Raw genomic sequence first — 19,491 nt, forward strand, 5'->3', positions numbered from 1 at the left:
CCAACTGAGCCACCCAGGCGTCCCCGAAGCTTTTTTATATTTTTCCTGCCCCAGCCCTAGAATCAGCCATTTCTCCAAAGAGCTCTGGCTCCCTTTGGTGGAGAATGGCATTTAGAAACCAAGATTTCAGCATTAGGTGTGCTCATTGCTATTGAGGTCTCACTGTTCTTAGGCCCTTTCAGTGGACAGAGCTAAGGACTACATGAAATACATGTATGTGTATACATAAATACATATGTATGTATATCTATATCTATGTTTATGTATGTTTGCATAAACACACATTTGCATCTATATTTCTGTATGTATACATATTCAAAATCATGAATTCACACTGATACCTCTAATTCCAATCCAATACCCACCAATTCATTCTAGTTTTTTCACTTTTCATATATTTAACTACCACCTTTACCAGTGAGAAAACTGACTCTCGTTATCCTATTTCTACTTATTTAATCAATCCTTCTGCACATAAACAACCTCCTGCGATTGTTCCTTTCCTCTGGTGCGGACATGCTTCTCACCCTGCACTGGGCTCCTGCTCCGCTCAGATACCTTGTACATCTTGCTTGGGCTCTAGTGCCCCAGGATGGACCACCAGGATGAGGAAGCCTACATGGTCACCTTCATCTCCCTAATCTGACTCTGACACCTGTGTCAGGTGGCCTTCATGTGTGGGTGCCCCCCTAACCCACCTGGGACTCTGCACCCACACTAGGCCTCCACTCTCCTACTTCCCTCCTCTGTCTCAAGTAGATAGATATCTTACTGCCCTTGGGCTCCAACACCTGGCACCAGGCTGCCTCACTACAGGGACTCCATTCTCATTCTGCTCATGATATTACACTAGTATCCCCCTCCTTATGGGGACACCCTCCTCATCCCAGTTAGGTCACTATCTTACCCAGATGCCCTCCTTGATGACCTCTTGACCACTATGGCTCCATACCCCTACCTCTATACTGACTTTGGGACTCTATAATGACTTTTGGACTGATTTGTGCAGGAAGAAGGAAGAGAGTGGAAAAAAGGAGGAAGAAGCAGCCCAACATTAGTTCATCTTTTAGTTAATTTTTAATAAAGTAATTTTTCTGAGATTCTCTTCCATTTTAGTCTTTGGATAGATCTATTTCTGTCATTATGTCTGTTAAATTTATATTTGCTGGGAGAGCTGCCTAGTCAGGTCATTCCTTATCTATGATGGTTACCATCTCCTCTACCTGAAACATGGTTCACACAGGCTGATACATAACTGAAAACCCCCCTCTCTCATCATTCTTTTCAGTGGGGTTTTCAGAATAATACACAGATATATCTAGCATACCTGGGGGAAGGGCATCTTGCTTCAATACTTGAAACTTCTCTTCCTTGTTTCCTTTTCTCCTCTTCCTAACAGCACTCTGCTAATCTTCCAAGGTTTGTTTAAATGGAACCTCAGTTGCTTTAAATTTCTGCTAGAATTTTTCTCATAGGAGGTACTTCAAATGTCCTAAGGCTCTATGTACCCCAGATCCCAGTAAGAATGGATTATTCATCTCTCTTCAAATGTCCCAAGCTGTTCCATCTATGTGCCTTTATCTGGTCCATCCTCTCACTGCCTCTCCAAAGGTCAAAGCCCTACCTCCTGCAGGGTACATTTCACATGCTACCTCCCTTCAAAGCCTTTGCCAATATCCCCAATTAAGGACTCCCACAGAACTTTGTGTGCATCTGTGATATATAGCCTTTCCTGACATATTCTAAATACCCTTCTTAGAAGCCAGAAATTAGGGCACCTGGGTGGCTCAGTTGGTTAAGTAACTGTCTTCAGCTCAGGTCATGATCCTGGAGTCCTGAGATTGAGTCCCGCATCAGGCTTCTTGCTCCGTGGGGAGTCTGCTTCTCCCTCTGACTTCTCCCCTCTCATGCATTCTCTTGTTCTTTCAAATAAATAAACAAAATCTTAAAAAAAAAGCTCCAGAAATTAATTCCTTAGGTACAAGTACCATTAATTTTTCATATCTTTAATTTTCATATCTTTACTCCATATCTACACTCCATATCTTTGTGTGACATAGACTAGGTGACCATGGAGGACTTGCATTTAGGAGAGGCTCTATATATGTTTAATTGAAGCATAATAAAGGTTTATATATTTTATCTTTTCTTTGCATAGTGCAGTCTTCGAAAGAGTTAAAGTTCCTAGTAGTCCTTTCTGAAATGAGAACTAAATTTTCTACTTTATAGAAGACAAAGATGTTTACTTTTATCATCTAAAGGACAAGAGTGTGAAAATGTTCATTTTTCCAACATGATGCATTAGGTTGTATTAGTGTATCAAGAGATAAAATCTACTCTCAAGGCAAATTCATATAGGTCTATGGACACCTGAATTTTTTTTTATAATAAATTTTATTTTTTTAAACATATATTTTTATCCCCAGGGGTACAGGTCTGTGAATCGCCAGGTATACACATTTCACAGCACTCACCATAGCACATACCCTCCCCAATGTCCATAACCCCACCCCCCCTCCCAACCCCCCTCCCCCCATCAACCCTCAGTTTGTTTTGTGAGATTAAGAGTCACTTATGGTTTGTCTCCCTCCCAATCCCATCTTGTTTCATTTACTCTTCTCCTCCCCCCTTAACCCCCCATGTTGCATCTCCTCTCCCTCATATCAGGGAGATCATATGTGAATTTTTATCCTGCCCAAATGGCATTCTAAGTTTTGAAGTTTCTTTTGTTTTGTTTTTGTTTTTGTTTTTTGGAGGTGAAAGCAGAGTTTATTGAAGATATGGAGTCAGCAGATGTAGATGGAGTGCTCAGGAGACTCAGAAAGGAAAAGGAGGAGAATGAGTCTCCAGTTTTGAAGTTATTAGATATTGAAATTTTCTCTAGAATGTATGCACTTACTTTGCATAGTGAATAAAATCATATTTTCATCTGCAGAGAAATGGCCCCAATTCTTCACGCCCCATAGGAATTATGTACCTACAGGAGGAGACCGACCTGCTTCTTTTGTGTTGATCTTAGCCTGGATTCTCATAATCTGTCCCAAAGTAGGGCATTATCAAAAATCTAGGCTAGTTTGTCATATTTTTTTCCTCCATTTAACTGTTGATTGCAAGGGCAATTATCCGCTTTTACTCAGGGTGTCTTCTAACTTTTTTGTATTATTTTGTGTATAATAATAACACATTATATGGATATGCAATCAATAATTTCACCAAATTCTCTTAGAGTGCTTTGCTTCCCTAGGCTATCACTACTGATCTTGGTGTATTCAGTAGCCAAAAATATGGACTTTTGGTGTTTTTCTCCTCATGCTTGATCCTACTGATTTTAGACCTCTCTTCATACCCAGTGGTCTGATAGACATTGCACCAAGGTTTTAGAGTTGGCAGTTTGAAGAATTTTGAGCTCCTCTTTCTATATCATGCCACAAAGTGGTAAGAATTCCATGAAGAAAAAAGGGTTGGGGTCCACAAAGAGCTTTCCTGTATACTAAGAGAACTCCTTCTGACAGATACCTGTGGTAGGCTGAGTCATGGTACCATGGAAGACCGTTTTACCCTAATCCCTGGACTCTGTGAATGTTACCTTGTATGGCAAAAAAGGACTTCGTAGGTGTGCTTGAAGATTTTGAGATGAAGAGATTATTCTGGATTATCTGGGTGGACACTATGTGCAAATACATGTATCCTTGGAATAGGAAGACAGGGAGATTTGACACACAAAAGAAGAGAAGATAATGTGATCATGGAGACAAAGACTGAGTGACAAGCCCACAAACCAAGGAGTGTTGGTAGCCACTAGAAACTGAAAGAGGTAAGAAACAGACTATCCCTATAGTCTCTGGAGGGAGAACAACCCTGCTGACATCTTTATTCAACCCAGTGGAACTGATGAATTTCTGGCCTCCAGAAATAAGAAAGAAGAAATTACTGTCATTTTAAGCCAAGTGATAATTTGTTACAGCAGCCACAGAAAGCTAGTATATAGACTTTGTGTGGAAGAAGGCAATAAAGAATAAACATAAACTCCATCCTTAAGCACCTATAAATTAAATCAGAAACAATTTGTAAAATATATGACCCGATGGGTGATTTTTAAATGCAAAGATAAATGTCAAAGTCAGTAAGTACTGTAGAAATTCAGAAAGGTGTGTAATCTTTAATAAGGAGCTGGAGTAGAATCGGTGGGTTTTACTGTATAGGTAGATTTTGATGTTAGACATTTGGACAAAAGGAGAGGAGTTTAGATTTCATCCTCTGGGCAGTGAGAATTCAGAAACAAATTCCCTCCTCATTTTATTTTTTTTAAGGTAGAAAAGTAATCTAGGTTTCTCTTAAAACATCTCAGAGGCATAAAAGTTAGAATGTAAAATTCCCCTATAATTGCACTACTCCCAGAGAAAAGCTTTGCTAACAACTTGATATATATTCTTCCAGATTCTTTTCTGTATATATAGTAATATGTTTATATAATCATTACCCAAATGGGATCATGTTGTAAATATTCTTTTGCAACCTGCCATTAAAGACTTTTCAGCAAAATAAAAAGGAAAACCATATTTTAAGATGATTAGTCTTTTGGCAACACGCACGTAGATCTCTGTAATCTGTCCTAATTACAGTATGGACTGTACCGAGCAGAGAAAAGGAAACAAAGAGAGAAAGAAAGAGTTAGCTAAAGGTTGTTACAATAATCTGGGCAAAAGTAAAGGTAGGGTCTGTGGCAATAACTGATAAAGAAAGGGATTCAGAAATTTCTCTAGAACAAGTCAGGAAATATGTATATATATTTCAAGATCTTGGGCCACATAAATAAAAACTAATTCCTCCTTTTTCCTTTGAGAGAGAGGAAAAACATGAAAGGTTCCACTTACTCACATTTGAAGTTAGTCATATGCTCTGATCATAGTAATAGCAATCCTAAAGGGAAGAAACTGCTTTCTAAGCAGTCACAGCAGGGCTAAGTATTTTTATACGCAGTGATGTGTTTTTTGATTGCGAAAGCATTACATATTTATAAAAGCATTTGTAGAAAACATGGGAAATACTGAAAAGTTTTTAAAAAAAGTATTTCTTTTTTTTTTAAGGTGGGCTCCATGCCCAGCATGGAGCCCAGCACAGGGCTTGAACTCACAACCTTGAGACCAAGACTTGAGCTGAGACTAAGTCTGACACTTCACCAGTTGAGCTACCCAGTTGCCCCTAAGTATCCTTTTAAAAATCTTTGTTTTGGAGTGCCCTGTCTGGGTGGCTCAGTCAGTTACGTGTCTGCCTTTGGCTCAGATCATGATCTCAGCGTTCTGGGATGGAGCCCCACATGAGGCTCCTTCCTCGAGCAGGGAGTCTGCTTCTCCTTCTCCCTCTGCCTGCCATTCCCCCTTCTTGTGCTCTCTGTCAAATAAATAAATAAAATCTTAAAAGAAAATCTTTGTTTTTCCAAATTGGCATTTTGTTGTTGCTGCTGATTACAACAGTATGATTTCATTATAAAAAATGAAAATGAACACAGACATATACAAGGTAGAATATTGAACACCTTCTCATAATGTCACCACCCAGAGGTATAGAGATATGCTGGAATATGCTCACACAGGCTCATTGAGCTAATCGTGTGCATTTCTTCCCAGATCCGTGTTCTATAACTATAGCTTGAAGTCAACCATGGCAGGAGCATTTACACCATGGAAATTAGCAAATATCACTTATCAAGGCTTTATGTTCTGGAGAGCTGGACGTTGAAATTTTACCATTACATCACTATGTATATCTTCCTAGAGATTTTGTGCATATTTGAATATTTGTTTGCAAAAAAAAAGAAAATATTCAATTTTCTCTTTTCCCAGCTTTTATTGAGCTATAATTGACCTGTAACATTGTATAAGTTTAAAGTATGCAATGAAATGATTGATATGTGTATATATTGCAAAATGATTACCATAATAAGGTTAGTTAATCCATATATCACCTCAAATGTTACAATTTGTGTGTGTGTGTGTGTGTGTGTGTGTATGGTGAGTACTTAATATTTATTCTCTTAGAAAATTTCAGACATACAATTCAATGTATTTTTAAAAGATTTTTAGGAACACCTGGGTGGCTCAGTTGATTAAGTGCCTGTCTTTGGTTCAGGTCATGATCCCAGAGTCCTGCGATCAAACTCTGCATTGGGCTCCTTGGTCAGTGGTTTTCCCTCTCCCTCTGTGTGTGTGCTCTCTCTCTCTGTCTCAAATAAGTAAATAAATAAATCTTTAAAAAAAAAAGATTTTATTTTTAGGGCACCTGGGTGGCTCGTTGGTTAAACATCTGTCTTCAGCTCAGGTCATGATCTTGGGGTCTTGGAATTGAGCCCTGCATTGTGCTCTCAGTGGGGAGTCTACTTGTCTCTCTGTCCTTCTTCCCATGCCCTCTCTCTCTCCCTCTCTCTCTCTCTCAAATAAATAAATAAAGACTTGGGGCGCCTGGGGGGCTCAGTGGGTTAAGCCTCTGCCTTTGGCTTAGGTCATGATCTCAGGGTCCTGGGGTCGAGCCCCGCATCAGGCTTTCTGTTCAGCGGGGAGTCTGCTTTCCCCTCTCTCTCTGCCTGCTGCTTGTGATCTCTCTGTCAAATAAATAAATAAAAATAAAAATAAAAAATAAAAATAAATAAATAAAGACTTTTAAAAAACTATTTTACTTTTAAGTAATCTCTACACCCAAGGTGAGGTTTGAACTCACAACCCTAAGATCAAGAGTTGCATACTCTACCAGCTGAGCCAATCAGATGCCCTTACATTCAATATTTTTGTTAAAGATTTTATTTATTTGTCAGAGAAAAAGAGCACAAGCAAGGGAGCTGCAGGCAGAGGGAGAAATAGGTTCCCTGCTGAGCAAGGAGCTTCATGTGGGACTTGATCCCAGCACCCTGGGAGATATTTAACCAATTGAGCCATCCAGGTATCCCACAACTCAATATTTTTAACTATAGTCACCATCCTTTACATTATATCCCAAAGGCTTATTCATCTTATAAATGGAAATTTGTACCTTTTGACCTCTCCTCCTGCCCTTACCCACCTCCCCAGACTCTGGCAGCCATCAGTCTCCTCTGTTTCTATGAGTTCTTCTTTTTCTTCTCCACCTTCTCCTCCTCATCTCCTTCCTCCCTTTCCTTCTTCTCTCCTTCTTCCTCCCCCTCCTCCTCCTTTCCTCCCCTTTCTCCTCCCCCTCCCTGTCCTCCTCCTCCTCCTCCTCTTTCTTTAATATATAAGGGAGATCATTTAGTATTTGTTTTCCTCTGTCTAATTCATTTCAACTTTGCATAATGTCCTTATGTTTCATCCATGTTGGCCCTTCTTTTTCATGGCTGAATAATAGTCCATTGTATATTTACCACACTTTCTTTATCCATTCATCTGCTGATGGACACAGGTTTTTCCCCCCATATCTTGGCTACTGTAAATACTGCTGCCATGAATATGGGGGTGTAAACATCTTTGAGATAGCAATTTCATTTCCTTTGGATATATACCCAGAAGTGGAAATGCTGAATCATATACTAGTTCTATTTTAAATTTTTTGAGGAACCCCCATACAGTTAAAAAAAAAAAATCCCATTTTCTAACTGGTTTTGGCAATCCAACAATATATAATGCTTCCCTCTTCAATACACATTCACCTATTTAATCCTTGCCACTTAGTAGTTCACTGTGTGACTGCATAATAATTCATTTAAATATTCCTCCACAGATGGGTGTTTTGATAGGTTACCATTTTTGGCTATTATAAACAAACTTCCAGTAAACATTTTGTTCATATATATTTGCATATCTGTCATATTCTCAGGATAAATATCTAAACATGGAAATGTTGACTCAAAGTGTATACACCCATTTACAATTTAAATAGACGATACCAAATTGCCCTTTCAAAAGGTTGTCTTATTTTTATACCACCTTCACCAGTATCTGACAATGCCCTGAAAAACATAATTTAAATGATTGCATAGGATTTCAGTTTATGGATGTCTGATAATTTACTTGATCCATTCCCTACTATGGTGTTTCCAGTATTTCTCATTTCTATAAATAATGCTATAATACAGGGGCACCTGGGTGGCCCAGTGGGTTAAAGCCTCTGCCTTCGGCTCAGGTCATGATCCCACGGTCCTGGAATCAAGTCCCACATTGGGCTCTCTGCTCAGTGGGGAGCCTGCCTCCCCCTCTCCCCACCTGCCTCTCTGCCTACTTGTGATCTCTGTCAAATAAAAAAATAAAATCTTTTAAAAAATTCTAATAATGCTATAATACATACCCTTGAACATTGTCATGCAAATTTCTTATTTTCCCAAGATAAAATCTAGATATGGAATTACAGAGTCAAAGGTAAGACTATGTTTATGGTATTTTGATACATATTATCAGATTCAGGTCAGTATTTGGAATTTAAGGTTTTTAAGAATCTACTTCCTGCTGAAAAGAAAAAAAAATACTTCTAATGACTATGACTACTATTGTTTTTGGAAATAAAGTCTCATGGCTCTCAAATACCTTTACACTATTTTCCCATTAGTTTCGTTTTTAGCATTTTAGACACAGGATTCTACCTTATTCCCCCTTCCAAATTTTGTTTCTGTGTTAAATGGCAGATAAAAAGTAGGCATATGTGTGTTTGCAAGTAGGAAAATTAAAGGGTCACATACCTCAACAGGAATCATCCCAGGACCCCGAGATCATGACCTGAGCCTAAGGCAGAGGCTTTAACCCACTGAGCCACCCAGGCGCCCCCAGATCTCTTCTTCGTGCCAGTTTCCCTCCACTAACCAATTTTTTATTAAAGAAAAGCTGATAAGGGTGTGTGTGTGGGTGTGTGTGTGTGTGTGCACGCGCCTCATTTTGCTGATGAATGAGATCTCTCCAGGGTATACCATCACCATCTTGTGGCCTTTTGCCATATTACTGCTAAGGGTTTTAATACGGGAATTAAATAATTGCAATTGCAAGTGGGAAATACAGTGTATCTCCTTTTGGTAATCTGTCTGCAGATTACAGGAAGTATGTTGAGACCCAGATGCGCCTGCATGCCAGGATCTCCCATTCTACAGTGCGATGATATCTTCGCATTTGTACTGTGTTCTCACCTGATTCTAAAAGAACCAATTGAATAAGGAAATCCAGTGAAGAGATTGATTAGCTTTATTGTAAAGTCACGTTTTCCGTTTTGTTTTAGGTTTGCGCCGAATCTGTTTTACTGGTTTCCTTTTGATTTGTAAACATACTGGTTGGCAGGGTCGTTGGTACCTCTCCTACCTTTTTTTGTCTGCCTCTCCGTTATAATGTTGGGAGTGCTTGCCCATTTTTGTTTCAATATTCTCCCTACCTTTGTACTGTTTTATTCTGTTCTTTAAAAAGAATGCCCCCCCCTTCTCTTCTCTTGTGGATGGTTCCTCCTTTCCCTTTGTCTCTATAATCTATTTCTCTTTTTTTCTCCTTCCTTGTGCTTCTCATTTTGCTTCTTTGGTATCCTTGCCGCATATAGCTTTACTTACTCGGTTTCCTCTACCAACAGCCACAAGCACAGGGCCCCGCCTCCTCTTTCCTTGTCCTCCTTTCTTTGTTCCTTCTAATTCCTTCCCCCAGTAGGTAGTCGGTGTTCTGGCTCTTCTAGTGTCGAGTGCGTCAACCTCGTGTGTTAGCTGCATAGGTCTTTTAAGGACAGAGCTCCCTGGTAACCCTGAAGCTTCAGGGAGAAACTTAAATCCTACCTATTCAAGGAAGCCACTCTCTAAATCAACTGAGATTCAAGAGCAAAGGTTTCGAAAGGGCAACCTTTGCTTCAGTCCTAAGAAATGAATCATTACCTGACTCATTATTTTTCTTCTTTTTTTCCCCTCAACATAAGGCAGATTTTCATAGGAAGTAAACTGGGACAAGTTACAAGCTCATATTTGCTGTCCAAACTCTCATTTGCATAGGGAACAGTTAGTGACTAGTGCTTTGGAGTTGATGATTGAATCTTACAAAAGTGAGTTAGATTAATGATGCTGAGAGGAAAGAGATTTGGGAAAGGGGCTGCTACCATTTTTGAAAACGGCTTATTTTATTTTATTATGAGATGTATATTTCTGTCTTTTTCTTGGTAGCCTGAAAACTCTTCCATGAGGTAATTAGTTTTACATTCCAATAACTTTTTTTTTTTTTTTTTTTTTTAAGAGAGGGAGAGACGGGGGGTAGGGGGAGCGTGGATGGAGAGGGAGGGAAAGGGAGAATCTTAAGCAGGCTCTATAGCCAGCAGGGAGCCCAACTTGAGACTTGACCTTACAGGGCAGAGATCATGACCTGCTCAGCAGGCGGGAAGACTGCTTCTCCTCTCCCTGCTTGTGTTCTTTCTTTCGCTGTCTCTCTGTCAAATAAAAAAAAACCTTAGGAGAAAAAAAAAAAAGAAAGAAAGAAAAAAGAAAAGTACACAGTGAAAAGTAAGGTTTCTCTTCTTTCCACCAGTCCCCTAGCTTCTCACCTATGTTTTGGCTTCTGTTGCAGTCTTCTAGTGACAGTGTATCCATTTACATGTTGCACACACACATTTAAAATTTGATGGTACCTTTATATACACGCTATTCAGAATGTTTTTTCCTTTGAACTCATGTGTCTTGAATCTTTCCATATTAAAACATAAAAATAGGGGCGCCTGGGTGGCTCAGTGGGTTAAGCCGCTGCCTTCGGCTCAGGTCATGATCCCGGGGTCCTGGGATCGAGCCCCGCATCGGGCTCTCTGCTCAGCAGGGAGCCTGCTTCCCTCTCTCTCTCTCTCTGCCTGCCTCTCTGCCTGCTTGTGATCTCTGTCTGTCAAATAAATAAATAAAAAATCTAAAAAAAAAAAATAAAACCATAAAAATAGTCTCCACTAAAATTAAGAGTGTGTGTGTGACATTTTGAAAGTCCAATAGTACTACTAAACTCAGTGTTTACATAATTATGAACAAGCTAGTCTTATTAGCTATGTAACCAAGGGCAAAGCTACTTAGGTTCTCTGTGTTTTCTTCAGGTTCCTTATGTATAAAATAAGAATATAATAGGATTGAATGCTTAGTTCTGGCCCAGAAACCCTTATTCACAATCCTGAAAACCAAAAAGCTCAGAAATGGAAAGTATGTAACATTTGATGGCTAATGCTTCCTGGAACTGACTTAAATGCTTAAAGTTCTATTTATCCCTCTCAGTTTGGATTTTTGTACACTTTTCCATAGAAATTCAATTTTGAGTTAGGATATTCCTTAGACATAATTGGATGTGTTGAGTAATAAAGATTATATATGTGCTCTATTCCTTTTCTAAAATCTGGGAAAGTATCTGAATTTTGAAACATATATGGCTCTAAAAGTTTGAGATAAAAGACTGTGGACCTATATAAAAAGTACTCAAAACCATACCTAGCACAAGTCTTAGGTATTATGTGTTATCTGTTTTAATTATTACCAGTTGAGCTACATAGCTCTCTGTACATACATTCATTTTCTTTTTCTTGGAGGTAATGATTGTCTTGGTTTTCTGTTTGCTTAGTTTTAATGTGTCAGGTACAATTTATATCTGAATTACAGAAAAATACCCCCCCATTCAAAATATTCAAACACATCAGATATAAATATATAAAACTGAAAGTGTATTTATTCATAAATTTATTAGTATACTCCTATATTGTGTCGCATCCTCCACCAAAATGAAACTTTCTGAGAATAGATGCTCGTCTATTTTGTTCTCTGTTGTATCTCAAGTGTCTACAATAGTTTCTGGCATAGAGAAGGCACTTAAATCCCTACTGATGGGTGAATCTAGCAGGTATTCTATTAGCTTCATTTTCTTCTCAGGCTGTTTTCTCTTGGAGACTTCTGTCTTCTTGCTCCATTCAGGACCAGCAGCCTTCTAGGATAATAGGGATTCTTTTTGCCTCTTTCTTTCCTCTTTTCTCTTTCTTTCTTTCTTCCGAAAGTAGGCTCTACACCCAACAGGGGCTTGAACTCATGACCCTGAGATCAAGACCTGAAATCAAGAGTCAGTCGCTCCACTGACTGAACCACCCAAGCACCCTAACTTTTGCCCCTTTCCAATATTGAGTTTCCTTTTCCCCTAAAACTTTCTCTTCCTTGTTTAGTTCTTCATTTTGGAGGGTCACAATTCATAGATTGTAAAATGTTTTAGTAACTCTTCCAGTTGCTATTGCTATATAACAAACCACTTCAAAACATAGTGGTACTCTGCCACAGCGCCCACTAATTGTATTCTAGATTGTGTGAGATAGGAATTTCAGAAAGGCTCAGTTGGGCATTGGTGGCCTGGGGTCTCTCACTGAGGTTGTATTCAGATGGAGCTGGAACAACAGGACTTCTACAGCAGCTAAGGGCTGGTTAGGTCTCTCTCTCTTTAAGGTATTTCTTTGTTATTAAGAGACTATCCTGGGGTGCCTGGGTGGCTCAGTGGGTTAAAGCCTCTGCCTTCAGCTCAGGTCATGATCTCAGGGTCCTGGGATCCAGCCCCAAATCTGTCTCTCTGCTCAGCAGGGAGCCTGCTTCCCCCTCTCTCTCTGCCTGCCTTTCTGCCAACTTGTGATTTCTGTCAGTCAAATAAATAAATAAATAAAATCTTTTTTTAAAAAAAGGAGAGAGACTCACCTTTTGGTCTCTGTGTGTGTCTAGTTTGGGCTTCTTCATAGCATGGCAGCCTCAGGGCAGTTAGACTGCTTACATAGAGGTTGGCTTACACAGAATTTCATTATTCTTGCCTTGTATTTAATGATATGTTGGTGGGTATAGAATTTGAGAATGGATTGTTTCCCTTCAGGATTTTGTTTCCTAACTTTCAGAAACATTGTTGAGAAGTCCAATGTCATTTTAATCCCAGATCCTTTCTATGTCAGCTGATAAATATTCTCTTTATCTACAGTGTTCTGGAACTTCATGTATATCAGGGAATAGATTTGATTAAACTAACAGAAGTTTTGCTTGGTTGAATTTTACATTCTGCTCAATTTTATATCCTGAAAACTGGGTTCCTTCCCATTACTTCGGTAATCTAGGTTGAATCCACCTGAGTCCATCGTGACTGCTTTAACAAAATACCACAGACTGGGGAGCTCATATTAACAGAAATTTTTTTCTCATAGTTCTGGAGGTTGGGAGGTCCAAGATCAAGGTGCCAGCATGACTGTGTTCTGGTGAGAGGCTTCTTTTCTTCCTGATTCATGGCCAGGACCTCCTTGCTGTGTCCTCACATGTTGGAAATAGCTAGGGAGTTCTGTGGGGCCTCTTTTGTAAGAATACTAATCCTACTCATGAGGGCTCCACCCTCATGACCTAACCACCTCCCAAACTTCCCTGGCATCCTCTTAATATCATCACTTTGTCATTAGGATTTCAACATGAATTTTAAGGAGACACAGACATTCAGACCAAGAGACCTTTCCTGACTAACCACCATTCATGTTGGTAATTTTCTGACTTTCCATTCTTCAGCGCCTGTATGTAAAGTTTTGTTTTTCTTTTTAAGATTTATTTATTCAAGAGGGAGAGAGACAGAGAGTGGAAAGGGGGGAGGCAGAGGCTAGAGGGAGAGGGAGAAAGAATCTCAAGCAGACTGTGTACACGCTGTGGAAACAGACACAAGGCTGGATCTCAGGACTCTGAGATCACAACTTGAGCAGAAACCAAGAGTCTGGCACTCAATGGGCTGCACTACTCAGGTGCCCCAACTATACATGTTTTATAATTAACTTCTAAAACTTAAAAAAACTTAAATTCCCCAGATGTTTAGCCTCTATGTTTCATCTCCCTCAAACTCATTTATTTTTATAAATTATTAAAAAAAATATATATATATAAAGAAACCATGTTTGCTCTTATTTTTTACATCCCTATAGCACTGACTGCAGGGCCCCCATTCAGTAAAGAATCGAATAAAGGCAGTCTATGAGTGAATACTCCACATATTTCAAGAAATGAGCTGCCCCAGGGACACCCCAGAAGCTCACTCCTTAAGCATCTGCCTTCAGCTCAGGTCATGATCGCAGGTTCCCTGGATTGAAGCCTGCTTCCTCCCTCTCTCTCTGCCTACCTTTTGTGTCAAATAAATAAATAAAATCTTAAAAAGAAAGAAAGAAAGAGAGAGAGAGAGGAAGAAAGAAGCTGCCCCATTGTTGACTTACTGCTATAGACAGAAACTTAGCACTTCTCTCTTCCTCTCTAGTTCAGATCAACCTGTCCCTTTTAAAGGCTAGCTCCTTCCACAGTACTCAGAAATAAGTCACATGATCCTCCTGTGGCGCGGCAGTTTACCATAAACGGAGTGAAATTTCAATTAATGCATTGTTTAATCAAGCTGTTGTTTTCCCTCTAAGTCTTTAAGATGTACTGTTTTGCAACTTGATGTTAGTATATATTTTATAAATCTTGAAGGTATTGCTACCTTGTAAAAATGTTTGTAATGATACACTAATTGTGTTGTGTTATGTAATCAACTTGGTTGAATCTCTGTTCTTTGGGGGTATTGTATTGTCTCAAAGGTCACAATTTTGAGGATCTATCTTCACCACACAAAGGCACAAAACGGGGAAAAAGAGACAACCTCTTAAAAATTTGGAAACAAGGTAAGGCTGCTCTGCAGTTCTTTTATTTAATCACACATCAATTAGATGAAGTTCTCTTTCCCTGGAAGCAAATCAAGAGATAATCTTAACACCCAAATTTAAATGAATCAAACACAAGCCCAATAGAATGAACTTCTCTGTCTTTGGCAGTAAGTGGAAAGATTATTTTAATACTCTAAACATCAGTGAAAGTGACCTGACTGTAGCCTCAGGCAAGCAGTACATCAATGATAGTGATTGATTTGGCTAAAATCTAACTGGATATATTGTATTCTGTACTAAGAAGACAATGAATAGAAGAACAATGATCAGCACAAAGTATAAAAAACAACTACAAAAAATTAAAGTACTAGAAGTTATTTGTTTTGCAGTAGTCATATGAAATAAACACAACACTAACATTCTGTTAGTCATGAATATAGGCATGGTGATTCAGTCGGCCTCACTATAATTCAACTTGTTGAGATTGAATAAGTGCATTTTTCAAAGATAGTACTCTGAATGAAAATGAAATCGAATCACAATCAAACACTTATCTTTCCAGTAGTCAGAAAGTTTTAAAGTGATCCCATCTACCCAGTCTTACATTTTCCACTTTATACACAACAGCTGTAGGATTAATAACATACCAGGTGCCACCTCTTGCCCATTTGAACCCTTGCCCAATGACCCTGGTCATTATTTGCAACAAAAACATACCTCATAATCTCCAAACTAAAAATCCATTTTTGCCTGTCCAACATGAAAACTCTTACATGAGACTAATCAGATAATTTAACACAAGATGTACATTTTTAAAAACCAAAGTATAAGCTTTCTTAAAAAGACCTAGTCTTTAACATGTGCAAGTCACTTCATTTCTTTAAGCTTCTATGAAGAGGGTTTACCTAGCACTAACCTATTATGAAAATTCTCTTACAGTCTGATTTTTATAACGTGCAATTATAGCCACACTTCCTACCAAAATAAAACTTTTTGCCAGTAAAATAAACACAATGGAACCCTCTGAACAGTGTTTTTCCAGCTGCGGGTTGCAATCCATTAGTAAATCATGAAAGCAATGTAGTGGGTGTACCGCTTGCGGGCACTAGAACCGAAACAAAACAAAAGCTGAAATAGAATAAAAGAGAATAGTAAATTTCAGACTGTATTTTAGCGGTAAAGGAAGTATTGTTTTGCGAAATATTTCATTTTATCAATTGTGTACTGGGTTAAGATGAAAAATTTTTTGAGATACACTGCTCTTATAGCTGCAGTTTTCAGAAAGTGGTCTGAGGAAGACCCTTTCAAGAAGCCTGAGAGATCCTCCCTCTCCTTAATTACGTACTTATCTCTTTGAGGCCAGATTTTCTTCATCCAAATGCTTCAACCAAAACATTTCTCAGCAGACTGAATGTAGAAGCAGCTATGAGAATTGAGCTGTTTTCTTTGAAGTCAGACATTAAAGATATTTTAAAAACTGTAAAACGACTCCACTCTGCTAATTTTTTGGTTTCGGAAAGAGTATTTTAAAATGCTATTTATGTTAATGTTTGTTATTTAAACACTTTGAATTTAAACTTAATATTTGAATATATTTACTTTAATTGCTTTAATTATTAATACGGTAAATAGCAATTGGTAGAACCTACACGAAAAGCGCTTTGGCGCTCTCAATATTTTGAGGTCAATATGGTCAACATGAAACAAAGGACTTCAGGCCGGAATCGTGGCAGGTTTAACTCGGTCTGAGGGCCCCTTCAGCAGAGCGCCTCGAGCACCACCCACTCCGCGGACACCCAAACGGGGGACGCCCCACCCTCGGCGAGAGTCCCTGCAAAAAGAAACAGATACCAACTAAAAGGCGGGACTTGTCCCCTGTGTGGACGTACAACAGCGAACAAGGGCAGGTTCCAATTGCAGGCGAAACCAGGTCACAGGACTAAAGCAGCCTTTTAGCGAATCTTTGCGACACTGTCGCGTTTCGTTGGTTCCGTGCCGTAAAAACAGTCGCGGAGCCGCCCCCAGCCGAGGCAGCGGCAGACGTGCGGGGCAATGGCGGATATGGAGGACCTCTTTGGGAGCGACGCCGACAGCGATGCTGAGCGTAAAGGTGGGATCGGCTGGGCTTCAGGGGAGGGGTGCGTGTAGGGGCTTCTGCGGAGGGAGCCCGACGGCGGTCCAGTTCCGGGTCTGCGAACCCTCGGGCACTGCGGGCCAGTGGTGCCGCTTCCTCCACTCCTTCCTCAGCGCCCCCTGCACTCCCGGCGGTACCAGCCTCCCAGGGCTGGCGGGAATGGAGGGACAAACAGCGTGAGCCTCGGGGTTCTTGGTGTGCGTGGAGCATGCGGTGCCTGGGAGCGTGTGGGGCGGAGCGGGGCGCGGGGCAGGGGTGGCGGCGCGGACGAAGCTGCGCAGCCCGCCTAGGAATCTTGGGGTCCTGCTCCGTCCTGTCTTGCACAGGCTAGCGCAAGTAAGGGCTGTTCGTGAATGAATGGGCATTGGGTGCTCGGGAACACCCAGACGAGATGGATGGATTTACAGAGGGGTTCGGGAAAGCCACCTGATTGAAACCAGGGTGTGGCGTGGTGCGGAGTTTGAAATGTCTGGGGTGAGGAAGACTGGCGGGATGCCGCGATTCGGGCTGTACATAGGCTTTTACGCACCGGAGACAGCGTGTCTTCTGAGAGCCTGTGCAGAAACTGGAATTTCCTGAGTCTGTGTTTTTAGGTTGGAGAGCGTATGGGGGATCAGCGTTTGATTTAGAGAGATAAAGGATTTGTTGATGAAATGATTATTGGTGCATGGAAATATTTCTGGCATAAAGACCGTAGATAGTTTGAGTTTGAAATATGGATGGGAGTTATTTGAAGTAAGCATGGCCCCAAGATCCAAGTTCGGAATTCTTGCAACCTTCCAGGCTCAGAATAACGTATCTACTTTTTCGCTTAGCAAAATGCGTTATTGTAGTTGCTCTTTTTTCTCTAACTCCTATTTATTTATTTATTTTTAAGAGTGTAGTGAAGGGAGTACTAGGTGGAAATGTAAAGTGAGGGCTCTATGGAGACGCGCGTCTGGGAGGTTCTAATCAGGATGAGTCCGTAAGTATAGAGTCCTGTGTACTAACTCTTGTTCTATTATCTTTGCTAATGTTTTCATTTCCCCCCTTATTTTTACTTGTCTGTATCCCATTTGCCTTTCAAGGCACAGTTTTATGTGAGCTTTCTCGTGACTCACTGTTATAAAGTTCATTCATTCGATAAATATGCATTGAGCCCCCTATCCTGTTCCAACACTTTGCTAGGTTTGGGGGATAGAATGATGAAAAGATTGTCTCCCGTTGCCCCACCGGCTTATCTGGATGTTTAATACTATTTGATAAGTACTTGGATGGGTAGAAGCAATAGTTTAGTAAGTATACCCTGCACTTTCTCCTATTGCAAACTCAGTGTATGGGAAAGTGACGTATGGAGATGGTTGCTTCTCTGGGCTTTGTATTTTACTTTCTTGTGAGTCTGTTGCTGCTTTTTTCCATGTTATCATTAGATAATAGGATGCTATAGGATTTACTTCTAAATCTGTCCTTGAAGGTTGCTCTTTGATCTTGAAGGTAGTATGGATGTGACAGGGTAATTCCTGTTAGGCCTAACCTATTTCATTATGTGCTTGCACTAAGACAGCTGTGGAAAATAACTACACCTGACAAACTTTTTGCCATAGCAATGGGTAGAATCTCTACCTAGGCCCAACGTGTTTCTTTTATGTATAATTGTGCCCGGTGTCTTTAATTTCTTCCAACAATGTTTTGTAGCTTTAATTGTATAAATCTTGCACCTCCTGAGTTAAATTTATTCCTAAGTATTTTATCCTTTTGGATACTATTGCAGGGGAAGTTGTTACCTTAATTTCATTTTTGGATTTTTCATTGTTAGTGTATAGAAATACAACTGATTTTCTTGTATCTTGCAACCTTGCTGACTATTAGCTGTAATTGTTGTGTGTGTGTGTGTGTGTGCGCGCGCGCGCGTGCATTCTTTAGGATTTTCTTCGTATGAGCTCATGGCTTCTATAAATAGTGTTTTAACTTTTTTTTTTTTTTCTAATTTGGATGGTTTTCTTTTTCTTGCCTAATTGCCCCAGCTATTACTTTTTGTACAGTGTTGAATAGAAGTTGTGAGAATGGACATCCTAGTTTTGTTCCTGATCTTAAGGAGAAAGCATCCATGCTATCACAATTACCTATGTTAGCTGTGGGTTTTTGTAGATGCCCTTTATCAGGCTGAGGAAATTCCCTTCGGTTCCTAGTCTATTGAGTAGTTTTATCATGAAAAGGTGTTGGATTTTGTCAAGGGCCTGTTCTGCATCAATTAAGATGCTCACTTTCCTTTACTCTGTTAGTATGGTCATATCAATGTTGGACCACCATTGTATTCTAGGGTAACTCCCACTTGGTCATGGTGTATATCCTTTTAATATGCTGCTGGGTTCAGTTTCTTAGTATTTTGTTTAGTATTTTTACATTTGTATTCGTAAGAGGTATTGGTCTGTAGTTTTCTTTTTGTGTGACATCTTTAGAATGAGTTAGGAAGTGTGACCTTTGCTTCAAGTTTTTGGGAGACTTTGAGGATAGACATTAATTCTTTAAACATTTGGTAGGATTCACCAGTGAAACCACCTGGTCCTGGGCATTTCTTTGTTGGATTTTTTTCTCTTTTTTTTAAAGATTTTATTTATTTATTTGACAGATGGAGATCACAGAGAAACAGGCAGAGAGAGAGGAGGAAGCAGGCTCCCTGCTGAGCAGAGAGCCCGATGCGGGGCTCGATCCCAGGACCCTGGGATCATGACCTGAGCCGAAGGCAGAGGCTTTAACCCACTGAGCCACCCAGGCGCCCCTTTCTT

At 39.9% G+C, this 19,491-nt stretch overlaps 1 protein-coding gene across 1 annotated transcript in view; it reads left to right on the forward strand.

Annotated features, from left to right (window-relative positions):
* The first annotated feature begins 16,581 nt into the window (after positions 1–16,581).
* LEO1 (LEO1 homolog, Paf1/RNA polymerase II complex component) overlaps positions 16,582–19,491 on the forward strand; it is a 44,850-nt gene continuing 41,940 nt past the window's right edge. Inside the window, exon 1 of the mRNA XM_032856466.1 lies at positions 16,582–16,702. Coding sequence (XP_032712357.1) covers positions 16,645–16,702 — 58 coding nt within the window. The 5' untranslated portion in view covers positions 16,582–16,644. The remainder of the gene's footprint in view (positions 16,703–19,491) is intronic.

Source organism: Lontra canadensis, unplaced genomic scaffold (genome assembly GCF_010015895.1).
Source record: "Lontra canadensis isolate GAN:19392208 unplaced genomic scaffold, GSC_riverotter_1.0 scaffold12, whole genome shotgun sequence".
Lineage (NCBI taxonomy): Eukaryota > Metazoa > Chordata > Mammalia > Carnivora > Mustelidae > Lontra > Lontra canadensis.